The 20,013-nt window shown below is 45.5% G+C and overlaps 1 protein-coding gene across 2 annotated transcripts; it reads right to left on the reverse strand.

The window, feature by feature from the left end:
- Window positions 1-354: 354 nt before the first annotated feature.
- On the reverse strand, window positions 355-7,575 carry lig4 (ligase IV, DNA, ATP-dependent). 2 transcript variants are annotated; one of them, XM_028954907.1, is made up of 2 exons: window positions 7,373-7,575; window positions 355-3,338 (listed from the first exon to the last, which is right to left on the reverse strand). In XM_028954907.1, the coding sequence occupies exons 1-2, from the start codon at window positions 7,511-7,513 to the stop codon at window positions 594-596; spliced, it is 2,886 nt and encodes a 961-aa protein (XP_028810740.1). In that variant the 5' UTR covers window positions 7,514-7,575; the 3' UTR covers window positions 355-593. The 2 variants fall into 2 exon arrangements, with proteins under 2 accessions (XP_028810740.1, XP_028810741.1); XM_028954908.1 differs by lacking the exon at window positions 7,373-7,575 and adding an exon at window positions 4,457-4,569.
- Window positions 7,576-20,013: the final 12,438 nt, after the last annotated feature.

The following is a 20,013-nucleotide window of genomic DNA, read 5'->3' on the forward strand; positions in this document are numbered from 1 at the left end:
GTGAGCTTAGGCCATGTCCGCATACTGCAAGGGAACATGCTCTGCTTCAAAAGCTCATTTCAGCCCTTCTTTCCCTCGTGCTTCTGGGAAGCCCTTAATTAAGAGCTTGACCCCCCATCTACATTTTCTCTCTCTTCTGCTTTACCATCGTTCTTTGGATTTGCTACACAGTTTGACACAGAAGTGCCCTGCTATCCAAATAATTAAGAAAGTTATTGCATTAACTTCCCTCATTTAATAAGGCTGCTGCAGAAGTTTGTAAAAAAATTAATAAATAAATAAAAATCTCTGTATGATGAGGAGCTAATCACATAGGAGCTTTTAAACTGCACACCAACATAGGCACAAGTTTTATAAAGGTCATTAATATTTATTTTGAACAGCAAAAACATCAAATATTAATTTCAATAACATTTAATAAATCCAGCATCTTCCACAGATTAAAAAAACCATCACAATGAAAAGTATCTTTGTTTAAAAGAGGAAACCATAAAATAACTTACATACCATTAAAACCCAATAAATTGCTATTTGAAATTGAATTTTTTTTGCTATAAAAAAGGTGATACTTGTCACTGTGGTAAACTGTAAACTCACACCAGGTATTCATTGTCATTCTTCAAGTGCCCCGCTGCTACTGAGTCCCTCACCCACTCCTCTTTAACTATCTTAAACTTCCTCTTAAACAGCCGCCTGAGGGTCTTCAGGTCCAGCAGCCTAGTCTCCTCGCACACCAGAACGTGGGAGACGCCTTCCTGGAGCTTCTCCGCCACCGTGCCGCCATGAAAGCGGAATTCCAACCCTCGCGTGTCCAAGCTGGTCCCTGGGATAATGCTCCTGGGGTCTCCGATGTCACTGCAGCGGTCCAGGAAAGCCGTGTATGGTCGGAACATGCTGGTTGGCAGGTCATCCCAGCCGTACCGCTGCTCCAGACTACCGACGTCTAGCGACCCCTGACCTGGCTCGGGGATCCTGCCAAAGACCTCCATCAACTGCTGCGCGTCCGCGTCCACAAAGTAGCTGTCGCCGTAGCGGTCGTACTCCTGAGCGAAATGCTCCCGCGTTGAGGGGGACATGTGAATCATGTGCCGCGGTTGCCACGGCACCACCTGTTTCCTGTCGAGGCACTCAAGTAGCCAGGTGGCCCACACCACGTCGTGCAGGTCAGATGAGACCAGGTTCTTCACTCGCATGTTCTCTTTGCCTGCAACTACGCAGTAGGTGTCCCTACCCGGGTTCTGCACCACAATTCCGCCGCACCGCGCCACGCCCTTTTCCAGTTCAGCCTTCGAATGCCGGTCGGTGCCACTGATCACGCAAAACTCCACGTCCTCGAACATGTCGGTCTCCTTGGTCACAGCCGAAAGGTCTTGGGACTTGAAGTGGTCTACAACGCCGATGGTTTTCTTCGGCCTGGGTGCGAGCTTCCGCTTTTTCTTGTCGACCTGGTCCTCCTGGATTTGAAGGTGCCTGGAAGCCAGCTTCCCGGAAGCCTTATACCGGAACTGGTTGAGCTCAGCCAGGGTCATGCACTGGTGCCACTGCTTGTCCTCGCGGATCCTCTCGATGCGGGGGAAGCGCAGGGTGCAGTCGGTATGGTACATATCGCTTCCCACGATTTCCGCCGCTTTCACCTGAACGATGACCGAGTTGCGCGGCTCAATGTACACCTCTGGCTTCTCCGTCCCACACAAGACGGCGGCTGGAGGGTCGTTCTTGCGATAGACCTTCCAGTGCTTGGCCAGCTTCAGGCCCAGGTCGTAGAGCTCCTTCATGGTGTAGCCGGAGCCGATGCGGCAAATGGTGTGGAAGACGGAGGGCTTCTCGCCCGGGGGCGGTGACTCGGCCACCGCGCACAAAAAGTGCGACATCATCCCCCCGCGTCTGCCTTTGCCCCAGTAGCCCCCAACAATCAGAAGGTCTAACTCATCCATCAAGCCGTCGACATACTCTGGCTTGATCTTCAGCCAGCCTTCCCCGCGTTTGTCGGGTTTGTAGATGGACATGGGGTCTTTGACCATGATCCCTTCCTCACGGCTGTCTATAGCCTCATTGAGCGCCCTCACCACATCCTGCATGATTTGAGCTTCTACTTTTGGCACCAGTTGGATCCGGCCCTTCACCGGTGTAAACACGGTCTGGAGGGTCTCGTAGCGCTTCTTCAGTGGCTCGTTTGCAAACTTCTTGTCATTGACTAACAGTACATCAAACACACAAAAGCAGGTCTGCACCTCAGAGTCCTCCATCAACCTCTTGATATCAAACTTGCTTCCTTTCTGCATGAACGCCTCGGTTGTTGGGTTGTAGGCCATCATTTCCCCGTCCAGGATGCAGTTAACCACATGGGGCTTGAAGACCTTGTGAATGTGAGGGGTCAGGGAGCCCTCTAGAGGCGAGGAGCCAAACTGCTGAGAGTATTCAAAAGAGTTGCGGGTGTAGTACTTGTAGACGTCACCATCCTTGTGCAGCTGAATGCGTTCGCCGTCCAGTTTGGTCTCGATGAAAAATGCATTATTCCCCATCTGTTTCTCCACCTGACGGATGTTGCCGACCGCGGCCAGCATGGGCTTGAATGCAGAGAAGAGACCTATGGAAACCTCACTGAGCGACACGGTCGGGTCGTGGAGCTGCTGGCACACTTTGCTCAAGTCGGTGGAGACGTTGTAGAGCTCGGCGGCGTCCGGGTGGAAAACCTGAAGGACCGTTTCCTTGCTGATGCCGAGCTTCATGTCCTTCAGTACCATGCGGATCAGCCACTTCTGCTCCAGAGCTGTACTGTGCGTGATGAGGTGCAGGAGGTTCTTCTTCACCTGCTCCTTCTGCTTGCTGGCATTGTGGATGGCAACAGAGTCCAGAAAGTCATTCACCTCTTTGATGGACAAATTTCCCTGACTTGTGCACCTTTTCTTCAGGACAAAGTAAGCCATTCCGGCAAAGTCCCCGGCTTCTCCCTGGGATGTCGTGGGTGCACGGTAGTTAAGAAGTTTGTTGGCCTCTGGTCCATTCTTTGGTAGACCCAAAACGTCAAGGTAGAGCTTTGCCAGCATGCTTTCCTTGATTCCGTAGGCCATTCTCTCCCTTTCAAAGGGGGGCACAATGAGCCGCATAGCAGGGTAGAAGGAGTCGGTGGTGTTGGTGTCGTCTTTGTGAAGGGCGCCATGGAATTTTCTCCAAGAATCAATGAAATCTCTGAGAATTTTTGCCTTATCCGGGCGCATTTTTGCCTTCTGAATCCTCTCTAGGGTTGTGCACAAGTGAAGAAATGGGACTTGAGCAGCAACTGAGCTCTGAGACCCAGATTCTCCTTTTGAGGCTCCTTCCATGCTTAGGATGATCCTCTAAAAAAATAAAATTAAAACTGAATTAATAAGCATGTTTAAAATAAAATGGTAATAAATAATAATAATATATTGTTAAATTATTTATATTCCAGAATGAAAAACTATGATGGGTGGGCTGCAAGAGAGATTATATAACCACCAGTATTTACACACATTATTATCCTTATGATGATGATGATTATTATTTGGGGGCAGTGGTGGCCTAGCGGTTAAGGAAGCGTAATCAGAAGGTTGCCGGTTCGAATCCCAATCCGCCAAGGTGCAACTGAGGTGCCACTGAGCAAAGTACCATCCCCACACACACCAAGGGTGATGGTTAAGAGCAGAGGACATGTTGCTGCAGTGTTTCACAATGACAATCACTTCACTTTCACTACTTACAGTAGTCGTAAACTAAGCATATCAAACATCAATACCTGTATTATACCTGTGGTATGATTCTGAACGTTACAGTGCTTTAGCAATAATATTTTTAATACATTTAATGCTTGTGTAGGTGATTATCTGATATTTATCTGATATTTTTCACATAGACAGCAATAGAAGTCTTGAAATGTATACAGAAGCAGTCACGAGACTCTGCAATAAAGTTTGAGTAAAGAAAAATTTAACAATGGATGAAACTAAGATAATAAATATACAGGAAAATATATTATAGATATTACAATTCTAAACAATGCCATAGAGTAGGCAATCTGCGTGAAGTGCTACTTTGCAAACTGACGTAGACGGATTTAAACGACAGCTAAAGGTAAAGGGAGGTGGTTATTTTACCCATGTCAACCGACGGAGAATACTTATCTGTACTGTTATTACTATTCAGCATAAGTGACCATAAGTTCGACATTCAGAACAAAGTAAACAGAAGGTGGATACGAGAGAGCAGGTCCAGACATGACCTTCTTGCTTTGATGAGACTGGCGGTAGAACGCTGGAGAATTTAATTTCTAGAATAGCACTAAAAGCGCTAAATAGATCACATACAAATGTGTTGTAAAGAAATCAAAATAATGTCACAATATGTAGTATTGATTTCAGTATTAAGTATTCGAAAGAAACGTTTGGAACTAAACGCTTCAAAAGAAACGGTCCAAACAAAATCAAAACTGCCATACCTTCACCGGGGTTTAAAAAAATATATATAAAAAAACAACAGGAGTTTAAAAGTCGCTCGATTTCCGAAGGCTCTCGTCCGCCGCCATGCTTGTTGAGGCGCCGACTCACTTCCGTGTTTGGGGCGGGAACCGGCAGTAAAACGCGCCCCCCGGAAACAAAGCGCGGAACGAAAATCTGCCGTTCAGTTAAACTGTTCAACGAGCGGCAGCTGAACTGTGTAACACTGTGAGTGATGTTTTTGTATATTTAAAAAAAAATTGCTCTGTACAGCCGTCCCAATCAAATACTGTAATAAAACGATAAGTTAAGGAATATAAAGGATCGCAAAATCCTGAAGATGGCGCTGGAATGTTTCATAATGCCTCGAATGGCTCGTCATAGCGAGGTAGACTTTCGGAAAAACTAACTGTATAGTTCTACTTATTATGAACAGTACATAATAAGTAGAAGTTTGGACCCACCTTATCATTCAATATGTTTTCTTTATTTTCATGACCATTTACTTTGGTAGATTCTCACTGAAGACATCAAAACTATGAATGAACATGTGGAGTTATGTACTTAACAAAAAGTGGAGACCTGACCTCCACAGTCACCGGACCTGAACCCAATCCAGATGGTTTGGGGTGAGCTGGACCCCAACAAGTGCTAAACACCTCTGGGAACTCCTTCAAGACTGTTGGAAAACCATTTCAGGTGACGACCTCTTGAAGCTCATCAAGAGAATGCCAAAGAGTGTGCAAAGCAGTAATCAGAGCAAAGAAACTAGAATATAAAACATGTTTTCACTTATTTCACCTTTTTTTTGTTAAGTACATAACTCCACATGTGTTCATTCATAGTTTTGATGCCTTCAGTGAGAATCTACCAACGTAAATGGTCATGAAAATAAAGAAAACACTTTGAATGAGAAGGTCGGTCCAAACTTCTGGCCTGTGCTTTATGTGAATTAGTTTAATTAACTACTTAAATAGTGGATAAAAGAGCAGGCAGTTGAGACTCTTTATTATTAACGCCCCCCTCTCTATATTACCACAAACTACACACATCCACCGAGTTTTGGTTTATTTTGGTAACACACTAATGTAGTAAATGTTTAATGATTGCACAGTCATGCTGTGTTCATTTCGCTAAATTATTTAATGTGACATTAATACATTAAGGCATGCTTCAAAACACACATAATTTCATACATTTAGAAAGTTCTTCTCGGAAACATGACTAATTCCCATGAATCATGATCACGTGCGGCCCTCCCGCCTCCCTCTCATCCTTACTGAGGGATTTTGCTCCATCAGCAGGAGGAGAAGAAGAAAAACACTGGGTGGATCATTTCCCTGCCGTCGCACGAAAGGGGCTTGAGATCCACTGGAATTCAGTCACGGGGCACAAAAGCCCTCCCAGGTCTCACCAGAATATCTTACAGTGTGTTACAGTGCACAGTGTTTGTTGTAAGTGTGTTTAGGGTGCTTATATCGTAGAATATGTAGCCTATTTTAGGGAACAATAATGCAAACACAGAGGCCACGATCTTTTAGAACAGATTTAAAACCGCTTGCTAAAACATTTTATCCTTCTATCTGCAGGTAGTATACTAGTGGGGTAACACACTCGCCTATGAACCAGAAGACCCAGGTTCAAATCCCACTTACTACCATTGTGTCCCTGAGCAAGACACTTAACCCTGAGTGTCTGTAAATGCTGTAAATGTAAATGTAACATTAATGTCTGTAATTTAGCCACGATAACCCATCCCATTTTCCCCACCCCAAGATCATCAGTTATGTCTGAAAGTGAGCTACGTCACTCAGAGGCTTCAGGTGTCTCCGGGAAAGGGACAGAAGAAACAGCCCGGAGTGTTTACACGGTGGAAAATGCTGGAAAACACCCAGGACAGGTTGCATGCGTGGCCAGCAGGGGCCGCCGCCTCCTGCTCCGGCGAATGGGGACGCCGGGCGGAAGGGAACTGCGCAGTAGGAACTGTGTCACACGCCAGGCTGAGTTGTTTACATCTCTTGTGCAGCGGAGCTCTGGTCAGGGGACGAGAGAGAGAGAGAGAGAGGAAGCCCAGGCACCGACAGCAGCCATCATCACTCCCACACATCTCCGCGCTCGCTGCCACAGCATCGTCACCGAGCAGCAGGCCCGCATTTCACCCGCAACGAAGCGCGCCTCCACTCCGTGGGTTACGTAACCGCACAAGTGCCACCAACGGGGAGGGAAGGAGAGAGCTGACCTGGAAGATTGTAAACAAGTGACGTCAGCCACGGCCCCCCCGGCCCATCCCGGCCCGCTGTAAGCCGGAACGGAGAGAGGGAGCGGAAAAAGGGAAAGAGAAAGTGCTGATGGGGAGGGCATTAGATACGTGGAAAGAGTGGAAAAGTGAACGGGGGGGGCAGGGCAGTGGAATCCTGTTGTCACGGATACCTGAGGATATGTGGTGTCGGGTGACAGGTGCCTTGTTTTTGAATTCCGTGCGCTCCTTTCCGTATTTACCGGCACCCGGGCGGTGGAACCGGGGTGACCTCACGGCCGATCTGAAAGCGACATCAGCTTTGTTCTGGCCAGTGGCTGCGTGCGAGGTGACCCGGGGTGTGCGTTACATCACAAGCCCAAAGAAGACACCGTGCTCGTCCCGGCGTCCCCCCCCCCCCACCTCAATTAGATAAAACAGACATGCCGAAACAATAGCGCCTGCCAAGGGGCAGAACAGGACGTGCCGCCTGTCCATCATCCTGTCCCTTCTCTCGGCCCGCGATATGTGCCGCGCGCCGTCCCGGCTAAATCCAGCGCGCGTCGCCGGCAAGCCGGGTGCCAGAGCAACACAGAAATGTGGGCTTGCGAGCCCGCTGGCAGATGGCACCGGGCACAGGACGACCTTCCGCCGCCTTGTGTCCCTGTTCTGATTGTCTCACCTGTTCCTGGACGGTAACAAACTGTACCGGCGCCTGGGCCCTGTCCAGCGCCGGGGACACGGGAGGGGACGCGTCTGCCCGGTTTGGTCTGGGACTCTGTATCGGTCGCGACGGTCCGTTTGCCCGCTCAGCTGGGGTCATGTGACCGGGGTTGCAGGGTCAAGGCCGCATGTCTATTTCGGGGTGACATCAAAAAGTCCCTGGCGTGACTCAAGCCCCCGCATTCGAGTTAGAAGTCGCCGCCATTTCTGCCTGACAATGTCCGGGGTCGACTCGCACGAGCGCGCAGGTCGTAAATAAGGTCACGGGCAGAGATGTCCCGGGACGGGCCCGTTAACATGCGTGTTGAAGGACGGCCGCGAGTTTTCCAACCTTCCCTGTCTCGCTGCTGTGTGATCGATGCCTCGTTTAAGAACTGGGTAAGACGGGCGTGGCAGTGCTGGCAGAAGGTGCCTTCTTGCTAGTAGGCGGCGGCCTCGTCGGCGTTGCGGGACCAGCTACCCTGAGACTTTCTAACGTCTTCATGCAATAACCTGCCATGCCGTTAATTAGGACTGCACCCCGATTACCTTCCTGCGAGACCCGTGACCACGCGATTTCCTGTCCCCGGAACGTGGACAAATTATGTAAGGGTCCATCAAATTCATATACAGTACATGCGCTTTATGTATTTAAAGGGGCTTTTTTTTTTTTTTAATCTCCCTCTCCATCTGTCTGCATCTCCTTTCTCTCTCTCTTCCTCTCTTTCCTTCTCCGGCGCTTTAAAAGCCGGTCGGGGCGTTTCAGTTCGCTTTTATCCTGAATTACTAGCGCTATCTGTCACACGCGATGGTGGGCGCGCACGGTTGCATAAGCGAGTAATAAACCCGGCGAGGCGGCCTCGTGTAAAGTTATCTTCTGCGGGGACCGGAGGCTTGGTGCAGGGGATCCGACCGGCCAATCAGGTGCTGCCCTTTCATGCGTCCAAAATGCCCGGGCAATTACAGCCTGATTGCAGATCCTGTCAATCAAACGCAGTCGCTCAGAGCACGTGTGATTTAAAAAAAATAAAAAAACCTTGGCCGGCCAGACACTCCCAGTTTAACCCTGCCCGTTATCCGAGAGGGCATGCAAAGAGGCATGCTTTACTCCACAAAAAATTGTAGATAAAAAAAAAAAAATCACTGTTATTAAAAATTAAAATGCAGCCCTGCAACAACAACAAAAAAAATTTGGGGCTAAGCTAGCCGGGCGAGAGTTGTAAAAGGGCAAAAAACTCCCTTTAGGAGCTGCGTGCGTGTTGGGCTCGAAGATGGACGCAGCGATGAGATTTTCTTTTCTATTCGTGTTTAAATGTGTTTCTGAGCCCATCCAATTACGTTTAAATCTTCCCTGATGTCTGGATGATCACAATGACAAAATACAGCCAAATAATGGATAACGCCATCCAAATGAGTTTAAACTAGACTTTCAAAAAGTAAAAAGACCCAAAATGCCGTTTGTTTGTATTTGTGCATGTCCCATGTGGCTATGCATCTATGCATTCTGGGGTCTTGAGGTTTAGATACCGCTCCCCGGTATCTTTTTTTTGGTACACCGTTAACCATTTCAGTGGACAGATGCACTAATGCTGACAACCTTGTGTGACCCTGGGAAAACAAAAATGGGTTTACCCACAATGCTTTGCCATGCTCTAATGTGCACCGAGAGAAACCGCTTTCACCCCATCTCACAATGTTCCTGAAACATTTCAGGTTAAGAGGCTTGCTAAACAGCTTAAGTAGAAAACACTGTGATTTAGCTAATGGGAGGTAATTGAGGTAACAGGGAAATGCAGGGCTGCATGAGGCAGACTCTATTGTCTAGGAGACCGGACCAGTCTGTTTACCAGTCGTCGTCGGAGAGCGAGAGTCTTGGGTATCGGCTTATTTCGCAGAGAAGCTGGCCCATGTGAGGAACAAGGCAGCGTTATGTATAAATCATACACAAACATCGCTTTTTTCTTTTCATCGGGGGATGGAGGGGGGGATTTTAGGAATTTTTGACTTTTTTTTTTTGCAAGAATGCCCGGCTGACCAAATTCTGGTCTGGATTTGTAGATTCAGATCAAGAACTCCCACATTTCAAAAATGAGTTTATTCTATATTGTACATAATACAAAACTATATTACAAACAACACAAAAACATGCTACAACTAAACAAGGTATAACAATGGTTATTATTAACAAAAATATAATAAATTCTGAGTATTGATTTGATGCTTGTGCTGGTCAGTTTTGACTTGCTTATAGTGATGTGGATATCTGCAAATGTGTTGGTGCATTTTCTGAGCATTGCGCAGATCATTAAAGAAACCAAAAACACTCCGAATGCATCTTTTCATCCACTGTCTTGATTTAGCGGTGACACGCTTATCTACAGTGACCTCATTAATCACAGGGTTAGTCCCCCATGCCATGCGGTGACAGATGGTTAAATGTCTCTCACTCTGGGTGCCACTATACCAAACATTCCGTTTTTAATTTTTTCTTAAAGCTTTTCTTAAAGCTCAGAGAGTAAAAGAAAACTCCATAGCAAGTTGTTGAGTGGTGGTAGTCAGCTCAATTGGCCGATGTATTTACGCTCTAGTTTCACTGGTGACGCTGAAACACTTTCGTACTTCACTGATGGGAAGTTCCAATGTGAAAAAAACTTTAGAAATCGCTCCTGAAATGATTGGAACTGACTCATTACTCTAGCTTCAATTCATTTATGTGGTGTTACCAATTAGGCTATTTTGAGTTGTTTTGTGCCATCCAGATGTCAGAATACATTCCTCAGCTATTAAATAATGTTTCTATAGCATATTTGTATAAATAATGTTATTAATATTACATACAATAATGAATACAATATTAATACAATAAATAGTCATGGTTGTTTTGTTCGTTGCAGGGCTTCATTACACTTTTTCATTATACCATGACTAAGGTATATCTTTACTATACCTTCATTTACCAGCTACCTTAGCTCATTTGTGCTAGCTAGTCACCTTTGCTGGCAGCCAAGTTCATTCCCTTTCCCCACAATCTAACCTTCACTTCTTTCCCGCTACTAAACGTCAACCTCCTGTGGCATCATGGGTAAATATGGCACCCATGACAGCCACCAGCTATTTCACACATTTAAATGCAGCCGAAAGAGACAGCAGCGTCGGTTATGAGGTCATGGCTACACGGCCAGACAAGAGTCTCACGCTGGCCACGCGCCTCTCAGAACACGCCAATCGTTCCTCTGTTGACGTTCAGAGGCTATTTTGGAACTGGCAACCTCATGGCTAGTTTCCATATGGCATCATGCTGCGTGACTCACTGATCTCCCGCACACGGTTTTAATTCACACTCCCTTACAGACACACACACACGCACACACAGCCACGCACTCGTAAGGATGTTTTAATGATGTGTGTGTCACATCAGCACTCAACTTTACTCCCAACACACTGCAAAGTGTATGGACGTCATTTTTACCTCGGACTGGAAAACATTTTGTCTAATGAAAAACCTTTTTCCCCAATGTTGTTTTTTCATTTGCAAGTTTTTTTTTTTTTTTTTTACTCGCGACAGATTGTATAAAGCATTAGACTTTTTATTAAAGATCATAGTTTTGGATTTGATTCAAATGCACTTTCCATCCCCCATCGAGTGCCAGGACAAGATGCCAGAGACTTGGGCACCATTCTGGTCTTTCCGCTCAGTGATCTTTACCTAGACGCGCGAGAGCTCAGTACCCGAACATTGGGCTTGTGTGAAAGTGTGTGTGTTTTGCACATATTTAGGTTGAGGTGATATAAGATAGGGAAAAAGCAGTAGCTTCATTTAAAGGAAAGATTTCATGCAATCTGTCTACAGTATGCAGAAAATCCTCAACAGTAGTTAAGAGGCTCCTAGTGTGTGTGTGTGTGTGTGAGTGTGATTTGTTGGCAGGGGGTTGTTGGTGGCCTGGTTACTGCGATTTGAACTAGAATGACCCATGCCATTGGACCAACCGTGTGTTTGTGTGCATATTTATGCATTTATCTTTAGAAACTAGAAAGAGAAATGATTCTTTGATGCCTTCTAAATGTTCTACTTAAACTTTGAATGGTATGTGCATAACATTATGACCACTGACAGGTGAAGAGGGTCTCATTATTTTGTTACAGTGGCACCTGGCAGTGGGTGGCATATATTAGGCAGCAACATGCTATCCTTGAGTGTGGAAGCAGGGGAAAAGCAGGGAATTTAGTAACTTGGCATGGTAAGAGTAGCTGGGTTGTATCTCCAGAACTTCAGATTTTCGTGACGTTGACAGTCGGCAATAGTCAGAAGAATTACAGTTTGTTGCTTATGTGGCTGTGCAGCTACACTCTAGACGGGGTGCCCATGCCGACCCGTGTCCACCATCATCGGGCATCAGAACTGGAGCATGGAGCAATGGAAGAAGGTGTCCTGGGCGGACATATCATGTTTCCTTTACGTCATGTGGCTGCTCCGCCATGGGAGGAAGGCAGGTCCGGGGAGGCAGTGTGACGCTTTGGGCAAAGCATCTGTGACTGACGGCCTGGTGCAAGATACCCCAGCATACCTTCAGACCTCGATGGGCAGTGATGGGCATTCCTGGAAACTACACATCCAGATCAGGATGTTGTGTCAACCAACCAACTGAGATGATTTAAAACTTTAGATCCAGCATCCAAGATATATTTATAATTATAAATTATAAATCCCTTGGGTGGAAAATGTATATCTTAATGTAAGAAATTGTTATGAAGAATGGCAAATAAATATATACGCGTTAGCTTCAACAAATAAAAGGATATAAAAGGGTTTGAGGTGCCTGAGTTGATCGATTGTAACCTGAGTTTGAGATTAGGTTTGGATTAGGCCGGTGATCTGGTCCCGACACGATAAAATCATCCAGCCAGCTGTGTCCTAACCGGTAGCCAGAACCAGTAAGCCCAGTACATGTTTATTACAGGCTCCTCCCACCCCCTTCACACAAACACTGGCACGACCAGCGGGCGCTTTACATGCTCGGAAATGAAGGAGTGGAGCACGAAAGGGCGCGTCAGGGGCGTCGGCGGAAACTGAATGAGCGTGTGTGGAGTGCGGGGTCATCCTGAGCCTCTTTGGGCCGCTCAACTGCTTAAGCCCTTAACAGACCCCTTGTCTGTGGTCTTGCTCTTATGCCGTTGGCACGCGCCACAATCCAATTACTCACCACAGGCTTTTGGTGGCTGCTGATCTGTAAACAAACCACCCAGCTGGCACATACACACATAGTAGATGTACCAGGGTGTACACGCACATGCACACACACACAAAAGACATGTTCATGCAGATACAGATGTGCATTCAGCAAATGCACAACCTCTTCCAAATATTTATATGCATGAATACAAAATGCACACACTCACACATTTGGTGAGACACCCAAATAAACCGCAAAAAATGCACATACTTGCTTACAGACACTTTACTCAAGTTTATCTCCTCTTGCTGCACGCAAGGCATCAGCGTTTCCCCCTGATCCTCTTTTCTGGGGCTGAATGAGGACAAGCAGAGCTCACACACACTGAAATCATATGCGAGCTCACGCACAGAGATTAGCTTACGCACGCATATTAAACACAAACGCTGCGATTAACAATGGGGCAAAATAATAAAAAAAAAAATAAAAAAAACATCTGCAGGATTCACTAATTAGGGCACAGGAGTTCAGTTATCGAAAAAAATTTTAACAACTGGTACCAGTCATTTGAAAGCACTTATTATTTAATTCTGCTTGTGTGTAATATTTATGTGGCTTATTTATGATGTCAAATGTGTGTGGTTAAAAAAAAAAAAGAGTAGTTGAAGGATTTGTTCACGTTAAGCATGTTAATTAAATGTTGTACCTGTGATTCTGTGTACGTGTGTGTGATGGCCTAAATAACATGGCTTCGGTCAGCATGAGAAATGTCCTATTAAACTTTCTATCAGGAAATGTGGCATGCTCTTAATAAGACACCTTCCATAAGGGTGATGAGGGATCTCCGGTCGCAACGCTTATCTGAGGCGGGCATGAATATGTGCAAATTGCACGTGCTATTTATTGCCCTTGTGAAATAAACGGGAAAAATTGCTGACGTTCGTTTGGCGCACCTCACCCAATGCACTTACGGACCACGTGCGTTTTTTTTGTTTGTTCCCATGCATTTTATTGTGAAGGGAAAATACTACCAGACGGCTACATGTAAATTCACAGATAAGTGGTTATGGACCAATTAAATTTTGCGTATATGCATATGGACATTAGTTTTAAAAGGGTTTCGCTTACTAGAATCAGAATGGGTGACTGCTTGCATATGAATCATAAGACAATGTGCTTTATTTCTGTTATATAGAGGTCGTACAGTGCACAGTGAGCTGCCTACGCATACAGACTGCGTACAACAGGGTAATACTTCAAAAGACCATAAAGCGCATCGGCTGCTGGGGAACACGGTTCTAGTATATTGTAAGGCAATATTTACAGTTTACAGGTCTATGGTTAAAATTAGTTGAGCAATCTGCATTCTCTTCTCCAATCCCAGGACCTACGCCTTAAAGATTGCATAGAACCGTGGTTTCCAAAAAGGAGGGCACGGAGACATGCTGATATTTTGAAGGCAATGAATGCTGTTACATAGTAAAAACAGGTGAATTTTAGTACATTCACTGTAGCTGCCGCTATCTATGACATGAATTTCAGTGGCGTTTGGAAGCATAAGAATTCTATGTGTGTTATGGTGTGTGGTGAAAAAGTTTAGGAACTACTAGACTGTTCTATGGCAGAATAAGTGTTGGGAATGTGATATATGGCAAGTTATATATTGAAAGTGAAGTGATAGTCATTGTGATACACTGCAGCACAGCACAGGGTGACACAACGAAATGTGTCCTCTGCTTTTAACCATCAGCCTTGGTGAGCTGTGGGCAGCTGTGACAGGCACCTGGGGAGCAGTGTGTGGGGACGGTGCTTTGCTCAGTGGCACCTTGGCGGACCGGGATTCGAACCAGGGCCACTTCCATATATATATATATACACACACACACACACACACACACACACACACACACACACACACATATATATATAGTACCCTTTCCTATGTATGTGTACATTTGAATGAGAATGAGGATGATGTGCATGTTCTGACAGCATATCTGTGTGTGTGTGTGTGTGTGTGTGTGTGTGTGTGTGTGTTTTTGTGTGTCTATGTGAGACCCCACTGATGAGCATACTGGCGGCACACTGTGTTCCCCTGGTGTTCTGTTCTCATGGCTCAGAATAGATCAACGAGAGAGAGAGGGTGAGACGGAGGCCTGAGAGACAGGGAAAGAGCGAGAAGCGGGGAGAGAGAGAGAGACGGGGCTTCTGAATTATAAATGATGGGGTGAGTACAGTAAAGGCCGGTGTTCTCCTGTAGATCAGGAATAGGCTCTGTGTTCCTAGAGCGCAGGGCGTCAGATTACGGCCTTAATTGTCAGCCAGTTTTACAACACTAATTCTAAGAACAGGAGGCACTAAAGCGTGTGTTTGTTTGTGTGTCTGTGTGTGTGTGTGAGGCCCTATCTCATTGTGCATGTGAGTTTATTAGCATGCGTATCTAAAAGCGCATTGCGAGCATGTAGGACTGTGTGTGTGTGTGTGTGTGTGTGTGTGTAAGAGTGTGTGTGGTCATACTTTGCGTGCTTCCATCTCTAAGCTGCAGAGAGCCAGTGTCTGACTGGACTCCATAAGAGTCATTAAGCCAAGGTTTTTCTGGCATATTACACTGGCGATTTACAGCATTACAGGCCGTCACAAAAAAACCCTTTCGCACGCTACCCCTGCCTGCCACACAGAACCCCGCCCCCCAGGCCCGTCTCTACACCCATACCTCACTGTCACTGTCACCACGCACCTCTTCTCCCTTCGCCAGGCTCTCCTTCTTCCTTTTTTATTAGCCCACGGTTCTCCCCCACTGCCCCCGCCTCCCTCTGCTGTTTACCGCTGAGCTGCCTTGTCTGTAATGAGGTTTGTATGAATTGGCCAGGGCAGGGACATGGACGTGGATTCTGGTGGTCGTGGTGTGCGTGTGTGTGACAGAGGTAGAGGAGCAGATGTAGAGTGTGTGTATAAGGTCACACCCCACCCTGCAGGTCAGAGGTCGCGTTGATTTATTTATTTCTTTATTTGATCTCGTACTATAGGTCAGCATCTGTCCCGGCTCGGGCCAAACTCGGGATTACTGGGTTCTGAGCGGCAGTGTCAGGATTGCCTGCAGCTGGGCTCCGCACCTGACTCCAATCCTGACGCCCCATAAATGCCAGAGACTTCCGCCTCTTCGAGATCTCCGGCATTTTCGTGAACTTGACATTGTAACCGTGTAGGTGTTAGTAATTTCAGTTCTGGCAATCGCCACACGCCTGCGGGTTTGTTTGTGTTGTTCCCCTTTATTTCACGTTTTTGCCCACCGCGCCATTCTTTCTTTGTGTTTATTGTTTGTTATAATAAAATCCCTTCCCAGCATGTCAGACCCGTAAGTCCGTAGTCGTGACAGGCAGATTGCATGCAGGACAGGCAGCGAGAGAAAATCCGCTGGATTCCAGTCACTTCCCAATGGTTAATCTCGGCTTCTCAGTAGCCCCTGATTCCAGTCGCTCCCAGACTGCCAAAAATGCAAAGTCCAGGGTTCACTTTGTGCACAAAAACAGCCTGGGTCAAAGGCCCCAGAGCCTGAAAATCCATGGATTTCATATTTAACCATGTTAAAAGATTTCCACTTAAATAGCATGATCTGCAAAATGGTTTTAATGAAAGTCGAAACTTGACATGAATTTTAGAGTTTTTATTTATTTATTAATTAATTTATTTATTTATTTTATTTTTGCTTAAATGAAGCCCCTGCCTGTTCTAATTGCCAACCTTGATGTGAGCTAGCAGTTGAGCAAAATCTATTGGTGAGTCTTTGTACAAGCTGGTAAATTCGCTAGCTTGCTAAACTGGGTTAGTTTCATGCTCGTCCTGTGTAATGTTCCCTGATCGTGTTCACCCGGTGTATAATTATATAATTGTATAAAACTATCCTGTTCGTGTCTGTTCGGCGTCAGGTCACTGTTTGGCGATGTTTCCCTTGTCGTGTGCATTAAGTATTAAACCCCTGTCCTGTGACGTCATGCGTATGCGTCCTCCTTCCTCGCCATGTCCAGCCCATCGTGACAGAAATACTGAATACTGCATTATTACTGGTACACTCATATTGTACAAATGCTACACACAGTGAGTAATCCAATCCGGAATTACATTAAGGGGAAGTATTCTGTAGTCAGCTGGGAAATCCATTTTAAAAGTTACCCTCACAGCCTTTTTTATGTTATGATACCTTAATAAGTAAGGTTTACACTTGGCTATAAGTGTAGAAACTTTTAATTCTTTTTTTTTTAAGTTTCAAATTCCTAAAATGTTTGGATCCTGCTGTGGATCCGCACACATGCACACTCGCTGCAATCGAGGAATCTGTCACTCTGGGTGTGTTTGAGGAAGCACGAACTGTCCACGTGGAGCGACCTGTAGACTGCGTTGAGGCTCACACCCACGCCGGCGTTCAGAGTTAACAGCACGGTTACGTAAGAATGCATAGCTGCGTGAGGCGCCGCGGTAGCTGTGTTCAGAACTGCGCGAGCCCTTTGGCGTGCCACTACTGCGAAGGGCTCGTAAAAACCACGCACCTGCCGATAGGCCAAGATCTGTTGTGCTGGGGCACAAACAAGTCGACCCTCACGTGCAAGACTCTGCTTTGTATTCATGGAACACATGTCCTCACATGAAGAGTTTAAGGTTAACTCAGACTTGGTGGACCATTAGCCTTTGGCCATGAGGCTACGGTTAGGGTTAGTGTTTCATTCAGACACAGAAAAGTCATGTTACATAGAGTTAGTAATTTGCTGAGAATACATCTGTCTGTTTACATATTTATGTTTGAAAATTGTGTAATGTAAAAGGTCAATTGATTTTCATGATATACTTCCATCCCCAACCAAGTATTGATTGCAAAGATACGTTTCTCTATTGTGTTTTTGGTTGGTGATAATAGTCAACATTGACCAAAATGGTTTAATTTTGCGATTGTCTGGTGACAAATACCTTGTGAATGTTGACTCTTTCGGTGTTGTGCTGCTGCTGATGATGATGAAAAAAAATACATAGACAAATAGAAAGAAACCCAATTTTTACCATGTTTATTGGTTTAATTAATCCAAAGTGAGGAATTAGTGTGTGTGATTGCTGTTAATCAATGGGCTCTCTTTTTTCATTTACAGATAACTAGGAAGTGGTCATTTCTAGTTTAATCCATTGATGTAAATCAGGAGACAATTAACAGTGTATAGAGTGTGTGTTTTTGTGTGATTATGTGATGTTATGTCCTCACGGCTGACTGAGTGGTCTAAACCTGCTGCTTTTTCAGAGGCGGTTCTGTTGTTTTATAAAAAAAACCCACCCCCATGTCTCTCTCTTCAACTTTCCCCATTTATCTCTGTCTTTTTATCTGTCTCCCTTAATCCATTTTCCTTTTACTCCACCACTTCCTTCCTGTTCCCTCTCCTACTCGCGCTTTGTTCACTAATTTAAATGAAAACAGATTTATTTCCATGACAACGATGCCCCCTCCACATTTTTTCGTCACCTCTTCGTCTTTAGGGGAATGGGACATGTTCCTCTTTCTTGCCTCCAAACAATCTACTTAGTTTATTTCTGAATGGTTGCCTGTAGTTAAATTCCTGCTGTGTCGGTGCAGGTAAATGGAATGTAAATTCCGCAGGGCCGCTCGCCCTTCCCTCCACCCCCCCTGAGGGTTTCATTAAAACATACTGATCTCAGATCAGGGACCGGCTGTCCGTCCTAAAGCGCTTCCTGTAGAGCTGCGTTGCTGTACTTCCCTGCCGGCGGCTCATTCATTTTCAGGCCCCGCGTTCCGCAGCTTCCCGCAGAGGAAGAATTTGGATGATGTTTCCATGGAAACCTTTCACCATTCGTGCAATACAGTCTCATGAATGGAGGAAGTTTTGAAGGAGCTACTGTCTCATTCCATTTGATTTGATTTGAAGCTTTCTCGGTGTCGCTGAGGACCCAAGTGTGTGAAAAGATGGGATTTGGCTAGTGAATGGTTGCAGTCATGGTAACCATAATTTATATAAATAATAATAACAGATGCTAGACGTGAATGTAAGGCATAAATGGCTAACGTTAATAGTGCAGCTAGAAAACTGCCGCACTACTGATGAAGAGAATCATAATTAGTAATAGAAAGAAGACAAGGCATCAACAGGTTAATGTGACGCGGCAGTTTAGTGCATTTCTCGCCGATGAAATATTGACCACCATAGGACTGCGCAGGAAACTAAATCTGCCTTCATCCTAAATAGTGATAAATAAATAATCCCCACCGTGAATAAAATCAAACACTTCTTAACGAAATGTTCACAATGAAAAAGACATTTGTGCACTGAACAAAATACTGTTATGGGCCTTTCACAATTTCCTCATTCATACTTGTGGAGCGGAATGGGGAAGCGTGATACGAACCGGAATCATTCAGTCTTCGGCCTGCTTGAATCAGGGCCCTGAACCGAAGATCGTTCCTCAGCCCCCATGACACGCAAACGTAGAAAATGATGTGATGTGCTTTCCTCCAAGGGAAGCCCGACTGGCATTTGATTCACCGTCTGCTTCTGATGCATCTTATTCCCATATGGCCACTGTCCCCAGTAGGGTCATCTTCAAGGATTAGTTTCACTGGATGAGCCACCTGTCAGTCAGTCATCATCCTCCATTCCAATCAGTGGCATAAATGTCAATGCATGGGAGTCATTCTGGGTCAGGCTTTGAAGGAAAGATGAGACAAACGATTATTCCTGATCAGCACTGGTCAGATGAGAATGGGCTGGGGGAAGCTGGGCCAAAAGCTCAGCAGGATCCCAGAAATCCATCAATGGACCACAATGAAAGTATTCTTGCACTCAAATTTCTGATCTGATGTCCTGCCCAGCATGGCACCTTTGTCTATTGTGACACTGCAGCTTTGGTCATTCCAATGACTTTAGTGACTTAATTTGTGGATCAATAGCCAGATCAATGGGTTCATGCCGGGTTTATTGACTGCAGGAAGGGGTGTGGCATGAAGGTAAAATGCAGAAATAAAAAGAACGACATTTATTAACTATGATGTCTAGATGAAAACAAGCGTGTATGGCTCGTTTATTCTATGGTTGATTCATGAGCACGGCCTCCATTAAATTGTTTTAACAAATTATTGCTCGTCTCATTTAGAAATTTCATAATAAACATTTCAGAAATACTTCATGAGCACTCCTGTCACCAGTGCCAACAATCACAATTAGGACAAAGTTCAAATCCTGCACATTTCGTAAGCCCATTCAGTCACTTTCAGTCATTTTTATCTAAACCATGACCGACACCATTCATGTTGTCAGGGCTGTTTGAATGGAAGCTGTTTCGTCTTCACCTGGTGTTGACAGTGTGCTGGGCGTGACTGCACTGCATCTCTCGCTCGCTGTCATATTTTTTTTTTCGTGGGAAATCCAGAGGGAAGTTCCACGCTCGGGGCAAGGATTAC

The sequence above is a fragment of the Denticeps clupeoides genome, chromosome 15 (assembly GCF_900700375.1).
Source record: "Denticeps clupeoides chromosome 15, fDenClu1.1, whole genome shotgun sequence".
Classification (NCBI taxonomy): domain Eukaryota; kingdom Metazoa; phylum Chordata; class Actinopteri; order Clupeiformes; family Denticipitidae; genus Denticeps; species Denticeps clupeoides.